Here is a 9,863-nt window from a genome sequence, read left to right on the forward strand (position 1 = left end):
ACCCAGGTCCTCATTCTCAAGAATCTGTCTTCCTCAAGGAAACTTTCCCAGATTTCTGCCTCCTCTACTAGTTGCAGTGGATTTGATTCCAATTCACAATGTTCCCCACGTGGGTCCGAGTGGTCCCGTGCTCTATAGAGTTTTTAGTGGCTTATTTTTTAAAATAGTTATAATAATAATGTATTATTACTGTCAAATCGGATCTGACTGGTACAGGAGGAGATTGCCCCTCCTTCTCCAGCAGCAGAGCATCTGGTGGATTCAAATTGCACACTTCTGGGCTTGTAGTGCAGCTTCTTGCCACTAGGCCATCAGAGCTCCCCAGCTTATTTTTTTGACATAGATTGTCAGGGCTTTTTACAGAGCTGTCTGTGGATGGACTCCAATCTCCAACCTTTCTGTTGGCTGATGAGCACATTTAAAGTTTGCACTAATCCTACATTTTCTAAATTAGGCAAATCTCCAACCCACCCCCCCACCCCCCACCTCCCCATCCCTGACCCAGGGGGCAGAAGGGAATGAAAATAGTTTTCATTTGTTTGGGTCATTTAAATTCTCTTTAATTGTTCTTGGTTTAATTGTTCTTGTCACTTCAAATGTCCCAGAGGCTGGGTGATCTTCACCCCAGTCTGATGAGAGAGACATTTTATTCCCCATCTCTCAAAGCACTCAGACAGAGGAAGCTCCATTCTACAGAGGAAGCAGGTCACACACTAAACATTCAAGACTTGAACGAATAAAGAGTTTGCATCCAGAGCACCAGGCTCCAGCTCCATTCGTGGCGAACGTCAGTCCTCCAGGATTGCGCTCCTGGGTTGCGGGCTGGGTGCAGCTCTCGGCCACACGTCCCTCCATCTCTGTGACAAAGTCCAGTCTTTGGGAGCCGAGAGTTCAGACGGGCGGCGAAGGCCAGAGAAGGCGGTCTTCCCACCGGGCAGCTGGGAGCGTGGGGAGCCCCGGGCGCCCCGGGAGGAGCCTCTGCGCCGGGCCGGTTCTGGGCGCACGCAGGCCGCGGAGCCCGCTGCAGGTCACGAGCACGTCCAACAGCAGCAGTTTGAAGAGCAGTAGTCGCAGCAACCCCAGCCGCAGGGCCTGGCCTTGCAACCCTGAGGGAGGAGGCGTGGTGGGAGCCTGGGCCGGACCTGGGCATCCCGCCCCCGGGGAAGATGTCCCCCTGAGGAGAGCGCCTTTCCCCTTTATCTCCCTTCTCCAAGCGAAGTACTTCCTTCAGCTCTTACGTGTATTCATAACGAATACTTTCCTAGCTTTCGTTTTATTTCCCACCACTTTCTCTCATTTCTGCAACTGACTCCTAGGGGGCCCTCCAGCGGGTTTTCAGTTGGATTGCCTTCGAGTGGAGCATGACTCATAGCGAGTCTATGAACAAAAGGCCTGAAGCCCCTCTACAACTATCGACATTTATCAAAGTTCATAGAGTTTCCAGAGGCATGTTGTTTAGCAAGTGGAGGCCAAACCCACCAACCCACCCACAGGAAGAAGCCATCAGGATCAGAGCCAGGCACTCCACCTTCCAGGGCCCAAGGTCGTGATCCCTCGTCATTTGCCCCACCCCCACCCCAGTACTCACCTCTGAGAGGTTCCTTGAGGCAGGTCCTGGCTGCGGAAGCCTCTCCTGCTAGTACAGAAGAGGAAAATAAGTCCTTTGGCATGGGCTGTGTGCTTGCGGCTCTGCCCCCTCTGTGCCATGCCCAGGCCCTCCCACGAGTTGGTGTTAGGCCACATTGGGTAAACAAATGCAACAGCAGCAAGGACCCTGAGCCCATTTGCTACCCTTCTCTGACAGGCCTAGGTCTTCCTTGCTCCCCACTGAACCTGTTCTGTGCCCCAGTGGGACTAAGATGCTTTGCACTTTTATACATGGAATCTCAGGATTCTTTGGAAGGTAAGGAAACGGATACAACAAACAGTCCCTTCTGGATGATGATGAAATTGAGGTGGCCCAGAAAGAGGAAGTAAGTCATCTAAGTAATAATAATAGCTGACTTTGAACAAGTCACCTTTTGGTGTCTTAGTTTCCCCATCTGTAAAATGGGAGAAATAGTATGAGTGATCCCACAAATGTGAAGTATTCAGGGCTGTGTCTGGTATAAACACACAATAGCTGACAGATATTTATTATTTTAATGATAATTTGATTTGGCTAGGGTATAATCAGGGCACCGTGATACAGTGATGTAACAAAGGGCTGGAGAACAGTGGAGACTGTGAGGATGGTGCAGGAAAGAGCAAAGTTCCAATCCCTTGCTTGTAGGATTTCTATGAGTCGTAGTCAACTTGATGGTACATAATAAATAACACATCGCAACAGAAACAATCATTAGGGAGCTCTGCTGTCATAGTCTTTGGCAGCTCAAATCCACCAGCAACTCTGAAGCGAAGAACTCTGAAGACAATCTCTTCCTGTGAGATTTACAGCCTAGGGAACCCAATAGAGGGTTCGCTATAGTGGGTTCCATGAGAGAGTGAGATAACAGGGTATAATTAACACATATTAATTAATTAATATATATGTTGTTGTTATGTGCCATCGAGTTGCCTGTGACATATATATATATATATATATATATACACACACACACACACACACACACACATCACAGTTAACTGCTGTCAAGCTGACCCTTGCCTCATGAGGACACCAGATCAGACTGTTGCAATCTGTAGGGTTTTCATTGGCTGAGTTTAGGAAGTGGATTGCCAGAACGTTCTTCCTAAGCTTAGTTTTGAAGACTATACCGAAACGTGTTCAGCGTTACAGCAACACAAAGGCGACTATTGAAGAACAGGTTTGTGGGAGATGCTTTAGTCAGGAATTAAACCCATGTCTTCTGTATAGGGTGTTACAATTTCACCACCACTGCCCTGGCATTCAGAGAAACCCACCATATCCACTGTCAGCGTGTGGATTCTGACTCCCAGTGACACTCGAGTCCTCCAAGGCTGTAAGTCTTCAGAGGAGAATCTGCTCACCTTTGTTCCTCTGAGAGGCTGGTGGATTTGAACTAGCAACCTAGTATCTTATATACACATCAGGCCACCAGGACTCCTTTGTCATATCTCAAAGCACTCATTGCCTATGAGTCAGAACCGGTTCATAGCTGACCCTGCATCAGGTTTTCAGAGGCTCTGACTTACACAGGAGGAGATTGTTCATCATTCTCCTGCGGAGCCTCTGTCCACTTGTTTGATGTTATTAGATGCCATCGAGTCATATATGACTCACAGTGACCCTATAGACAATAGATGTGAACCTTGTCCTAGCCTAGCTATTCTCAGAAGCTACATCATGACAATGCTACAGCATTTAATGTCAATTCATCGAGTCACTAGGTATCATTGTGCTTAAGACGCTGTGTCAATCCATCATGTCGAGACTCTTCTTGTCTTTTCTCTGACCTTCCACTTTTCCCTGCATGAAAACTAGTCAGAACTGACTCACAGAGGACCAGGCTGTAAATCACATGGGGGGAAATAGTCCGTCTTTCTCCTGAGGAGATGCTAGTGGATTCGAACCAACAGAGAGGTACTCTCCTTGGATTAGCAGTACAATGCCCTATAGACTATGCCACCAGAGCTTTGGTACACAGAGAGGATGATATAAATATCTCAACCCTGAGAGAGAGAGGAGGTGTTATTATCACCAGGAAGTCATGTAAAAAGCCTGGATTTAAATAAGAGATCACAGTTGCAAATCTAAGGATTCATGTCCCCAAGGCCACCTCACCTGCATGGTTTGCACAACCTTTATGCTCTGGTGGTTTAGAGCCTGCATTTCCTCCCTCCCAGCACATCCTGGTTTCAGCGTGTGTGAAAGGGAACAGAGAGCTTCCAGTGGTCCCCCCCACCCTCACCACACAGCAGTCCCACCTGACAGCTTCAGAGGTGGCGTGCTCCAGCTGCTGCCCTCTACCCCAGGCCCTGCATGGCAGACCAAGGGCTCCCAGACCCCCAGCTCCTCAGAGGGCAGGGAGATCTGGGCCACGCTAGTCCAGGTGCCATCTGCCGCCGGGGAAGGGCCGTAAGTGAAAGCATCCAATTCACTGCCATTGCCAGCTGAGAACCAGATGGGGCTGTCCAGGCCAGGGGGTGCAACATTGAGAACCAGACAGACCACCAGCATCTGCTGCTTCCCATCCACCAACAGTGTGACTGGAGGCGCCAAAGAGGGGAAGGGTGTGGCAATCAAACCTGCAAGAGTATGCAGCTGTGGTAAGCCAGACCCTCTGTGTCTTCACCAGCACCAGCACCCCCACCCGCCCAGGCCACCCCATCATTGTAGGCTAGGGCTCTTACTGGGTTTCCAGCTTTCCACACCCCATTTGTCTATCCCACCATTTACACGTCCTTCCCTTTCTTCTTATGTTTACTCATCTAACCATCTTTCTGTCCTTCCATCTATTATTTCATTCATACATCCTTTCTTGTATCCTTTCTTTTTTTATCAATAATTTATTCATTGCTCATACCTTTTTACAAAAACCCAGAACAACATAAATGACAATTATATACATGGATTTTACCTAAAGGAATATACAAGTATCAAATTAGCTTTATCTATAGAAAGAGACAATACAGAACTCATTATCAGCTGTCTAAACAAGCATTGAGGCTGATTATGGAACAGAACATTAATTACTCATATGCAATTTAAATTGCAGCAATTTTATATATATATATATATATATTTCTTTCATTTTTTTCAATGCAGTAAACATAATTTATCCAGTTTTTCTCAGTCTTACCCCCATCCCAATGTCAGCCTCATTCTATAACAGTGGCACCATGTAATATTTGTCTCTTTGTGACTGAGATTTTTTACTCAGCATAATGTCTTCCAGGGTCACCCATTTTGAATAACATTGCAAGAGTTCCTTGTTTTTCAAAGCAGCATAGTATTCCACTGTGTGAATACACCACAGTATTCTTTCTTTTTACCTATATGTCCATTCATCTGTCCATCTATCCATCCATCCACCCACCCACTCCCATCCATCTACCCACCCATCCATTTGAACAACTTTCTGTTACAGGCTCAGGGAGTTTTTTGGGTTTTTCGCTTTGTATTTCATATTTAATCAATAATAAATAATGATTCATTGACTAATTAAGAAATACAAGGCAGCTCTATATATTAGTTAAGAAAATAATAAATGTTCATTAAAATTAATAAGGAAAAAAAGAGTTCCACCAGAAAAAAAAGAAAATCGTAAATGATGTTTAGTGGCTTAGAGCATTCTAAGGGTTTTTAATTATTTGGAAAATAGATATGACTTTCTTTCTGTTTTGTTCATCCAAGAAAGAAAATTTGAATTACTTAAAATTAAATTTACTTAAAATTTAAGGATGAGAAATTAAAGTACAGAAATAAAATATATACTTGCAAAAGCAGGCTAGAGAGTCAACGGAACATGGAAAGAATAGGTGGGAGTAACTTGTATAAAGCGTAGAAATATATTTAAAAAATAGCATAGAAGTATATTTTAAAATGTTAAAAATTCAGATCTATCCATGTTAAATATTGACATAAATTGACTGAGCTTTCACTTCAATGCTATAGGTTCTTCGAAAATATTGTCATGTTTAGTACTACTTCAAATCCTTCTCCTTTTCAGCAAGCGAGGTTGTGTCGTCTAAATAATGCAGGTTGTAATAAGTCTTCCTCTGATCCTGATGTCACATTCTTCTTCATAGTGTTCAGCTTCTTGAATGATTTTTGCAGCATGCTGATTGAATAGGTATAGAAAAAGTTACAATCCTGATTGATGCACACCTTTCCTGATTTTAAACTATGCCTTGTTCTTTGCTCTGAACAGCAATAGCTTCTTGGTTAGGTATAGATTTCATATGAACATAATTAAGTGTTCTGGGATTACCATTCTTTTCAAAGTTAGCCATAGTTTGTAAAGATTTACATAGTCAAATGATTTTGTATAAGCAATAAAACACAAATAGACATTCTTCTGGTATTCTCTGCTTTCAACCAGGATCCATCTCCCATCAGCAATGGTATCTCTGCCTCTCCTAAACCCACCTTGAACTTCTGACAGTTCTTTATTAAGCCATTTCTGGATGATCTTCAGCAATATTTCGCTTACATGGCATATTGGTGATATTGTTCTATAATTTCCACATTGTGTTTGATCATCATTCAAATATTTTTTTTTTCCATCCTGCTGGCCAAGAAGCCAACAAGAAAAAAAAAATCTTCAATTCTGTTGACCAAGAAGATGCGCTCCCCATTTCCAGGCATATACTGATAAACACATCCTGGGATGCATCTGTTAGTTGAAACAAGTCAGTTGATATTCCATCAATTCCCAGGGCTTTATTTTTTGCCAGTACTTTCAATGAAGTTTTTAACTTCTTACTGCTGACGCGTGGGTCTCAGACATGACTCCCTCTTCCCCACCGAGGCTGGCTGCTCCCGGCTGAGGCACGCTGCTCCGCTGTTTCCCCCAAGGCGGGCTGCTCTCCATCGAGGCTCTCAAACGAATTATTTTAATAATAATTCTCACTCAAATTCCATCTGTCCTGCGTGGTCAGCGCACTTGGAGCTCAGCGCCTCCACCACTCTGGGAGTTTTGTAAGACACTGTTGTTGCCCTCAGGGAACTCATTTGGTCCCAAGGGAAAGACAGATGCACAACAAATAATTATAACCCCATATTAGGCCATCCTCAGGAGTGATTACCTCTGGGGGAAAAGGGGAGGAAATTGGATCTGGAACAGCATCAAAGAGAGCTTCAAAGGGTACCCTTAACATTTCATTTCTTAAAAAAGCCCAGGGTGGAGGGAGGGAATAAAGGAAATGGGAATGATCTGGAGGGGAACTGAAAAGACAGGATAATGGTGGGCATAGTTCACTGGTGATTAATTTAATGACAAATAAAATACAATGGATGGGAATAACTATATGAAACATAATGTGAATGAAGGAAAGTGTGAAACACAATGTATATTAATTGTGTATGCAAACTGATCTAAAATAAAAACAAAATTAAAAAGCCCCCAAACATCAGATTAAAATATAGCAAAATATTAGCATTTGGAGAGTGCATGGATGTCTACATTGCTTTCAGGTCTTTATTGGTAGTCTATCTTATTTCATAGTTTAAAAGAATCTAACAAAAATAATTCATATGGATTCTGGAAACATCTGTCCTATATTTCTTCGAATAGGTCTGAGTTTTCTCATCATCTTAGTCTTTTCAGACTAAATGTCTCATTTAATATATTTCAAAATATTACTTTAAAATATTTAGATTTTTAAAAATATCAGTAGGATCTCAAAAATGAAAACCTACAAATAAATTCCCACCATGATTAAAGTGCAGCCACTGACAATGAGACGCCTGGGTCTCGGGGTCCAAGAGTCTTGTGGGGGGTGAGGGTGTTTGTTGCTCAAGAATGATTTCTTAGTGGTCAAACAACCGGCCAACAAGCATGTGGCTGGTAAGAAACCAAATCAGGATTTGAACTCAGGTCTTCATGGCTCTAAATCCCATGCTTTTTCACAGGTTGTTGTGTTCTGTCGAGTTGGAACCAACTCCTATTTGACCCTCAAGCAGGTGTTCAGAGGCAGTAAATCTCATAGGAAGAATTTTTCTCTTTCTCCCTTGGAGCAGCTGTTGGATTTGAACTGCCAGCCTTTGGGTTGGCATCATGACCTTAATTTAAAGAATGACAGGCCTGGGATGTTACCTCAGGCAGCTCCTGACTCCTCCACTGAGTTTACTCTGTTCTCTCAATACACTGAGGATAGTAAGACCAGCCCAGGAAAATGGTTATGAAAAGATCATAGGTGCAAACTATTCTGACAGTTAAGCTTTCCAAGGAAAGGAAACACAGTTCTGCAAACTCTCAAGCTGTTTTAGTTAGGCAGACATACTCCGTATGTTGAGGTTCAATCTCATCTCCCCTATGAAGCCCTCTGGGATTGCTCCTCCTCATGCCAGCTGCTTCTTTCCTAGAGCTCAGGCGTCCTGTAATCGGCTCTCCCTGCTCCACATGAGTGTGGTTTATCTTCCCAGGGCTGTGACAGGCTGGGGACCAGAGCATCAAGGAGAATTCCTGGCCCAAAGGTTAAAAGTTTCCTTTGTTGAAATTCTTCTCTCCAAACATTACCCTTCGGCTCCAGCTTTGCTTTTTGGAGGTTAGAGTAAATATCCTTGGGACATCATCACCAAGAGCCCAGTGAGAGAAGACATGAGAGTCCCTGAGACCTGTTGGAATGGAGCATCCTGAAGGCAACAGGTCAGACAGGAAGGGCTGGACAGGACCTCACAATGTTGCCCCTGTCCCAGCAGTTCATATGGCACAGATGACACTGGAAACCCTAAGCCCCAGCCCCACGAATCCATCCACCTTGCTTGATTTCTCTAGCCTTCTGAGAGCTGATTGCCTCTTCTACCAACACTGTGGATTCTGGAAGAGCAGGATTTGGGGACCCCAAATCAAGGTAGTGAGAGAGTGGAATATAATGGGGAAAGAGAATCCTTTTCTAGTGCAACCCCTTCTCCCCTCCCTCAGCCTCCCATTCGCATCCAAAGAGGCTCTGAATGAGAGAGAGGATGGGCTTGGCCAGACCAATGGGGGACAGAAGGGGACTCAGGGAGGGAGCTTACCTGTAGGCAGGGTTGGACACCCGAGAACCAGGAGAAGCACCAGCCACGTCCCAGCCATGGCCCTTATCCAGAGGAGGCAGGACCCAGCTGCAAACCCAAGATTGGGCTGGGGTGAGGCACCCACAAGACTGTCTACTGGGCCACAGACCCAGCTGCACCTCAGCTGCTCTGCCCACCAAGCCAGTTTCCCAGGTGAGGGGCCCCTCTCACTCCCACCCTACCCCTCAGCTCTAACTCTCCCACAAGGGGCAGACCCTGGGGTGCCAACACCTCTACTAGGAGCCAGATGCCACATTCCCTCTGTTCTGAGGTGCGCTTCACCATCTACAAAGCGTCCCTCACTCCCCCCACATCCCCCTGGCTCCTTCTGTGGCCCTTCCAGAGGCCAATCACCACCTGTGGGACACCCAGCACATCATTAACTCCTTCCCATCATTGCTGTGCCATTTCTTGAAGGGGGAACTGAGTCTCAGGTCCAGTGACCTGTCTGAGGCCACACAGCTGGCAGCTGGCAGGTGTGAGAAACAGGACTTCAACTGCCTCCTGAAAACTAGCTTTATTACAGAAAAAAAAGTCAGGTAAACTTATTTCCATGTTGTCAGTCTTTTTAAAATAGAATTTTGCAAATGTCCCTTTTTGGTGAGTCCATGAAAATGTATAGCTCACATTTTGACCCTGAAATGTTCGTTAGGCTTATCATTCATGAATTCATTGCTGGTGAGTCTAAATAGACTCATAGCTGACCCTCCAGCAGATTTAAAGGGGTGGTAAGTCCCATGGGAGGAGACTGTCCATCTTCCTCTCAGGGAGCAGCTGGTGGATTTGAGCTCCCTGACACAGGCCTCCTTTGGGTTAGCATTGCAACTCCTTACAGACCGTTTATATTGGTGGGTATTATTCAGCAGCCTTTAAAATCATGATTCCAAAGAATGTTTTATAAAAAGGGGCTTGGGATAGAATTTTACTAAGAGCCTATAGACCATGAAGACAAAAGGCCAAGATTTCAAACTTGATTCTATGACTTAGGAGTAATGTGAAGTTCAGGAAATTATTTCTTTGCCTGGTCCTCAATTTCCTCATATGTGAAACGACTATGATATTACTTCAAAGAGATTATATAAGAAATAAGCAAAATAGGGGAGCTCTGGTGGCCTAGTGGCAACACGGTTCGAATCCACCAGAGGCTCTGCCAGAGAAGGAGGCGCAATATCCTCCTGTA

General features: G+C 44.6%; 1 protein-coding gene across 1 annotated transcript in view; it reads right to left on the reverse strand.

Annotated features, from left to right (window-relative positions):
- Positions 1 to 8,702, reverse strand: part of PTCRA (pre T-cell antigen receptor alpha) — an 8,913-nt gene extending 211 nt beyond the window's left edge. Inside the window, exons 1-7 of the mRNA XM_006882146.1 lie at positions 8,645 to 8,702; positions 6,709 to 6,740; positions 6,590 to 6,617; positions 3,889 to 4,209; positions 1,589 to 1,633; positions 932 to 1,106; positions 761 to 874 (exon numbers count right to left, since the gene is read on the reverse strand). Coding sequence (XP_006882208.1) covers positions 761 to 874; positions 932 to 1,106; positions 1,589 to 1,633; positions 3,889 to 4,209; positions 6,590 to 6,617; positions 6,709 to 6,740; positions 8,645 to 8,702 — 773 coding nt within the window. The remainder of the gene's footprint in view (positions 1 to 760; positions 875 to 931; positions 1,107 to 1,588; positions 1,634 to 3,888; positions 4,210 to 6,589; positions 6,618 to 6,708; positions 6,741 to 8,644) is intronic.
- Between the last annotated feature and the right edge of the window lie 1,161 nt (positions 8,703 to 9,863).

Source organism: Elephantulus edwardii, unplaced genomic scaffold (assembly GCF_000299155.1).
Source record: "Elephantulus edwardii isolate Elephantulus edwardi_28Jun2011 unplaced genomic scaffold, EleEdw1.0 scaffold00017, whole genome shotgun sequence".
NCBI classification, from domain to species: Eukaryota; Metazoa; Chordata; class Mammalia; order Macroscelidea; family Macroscelididae; genus Elephantulus; species Elephantulus edwardii.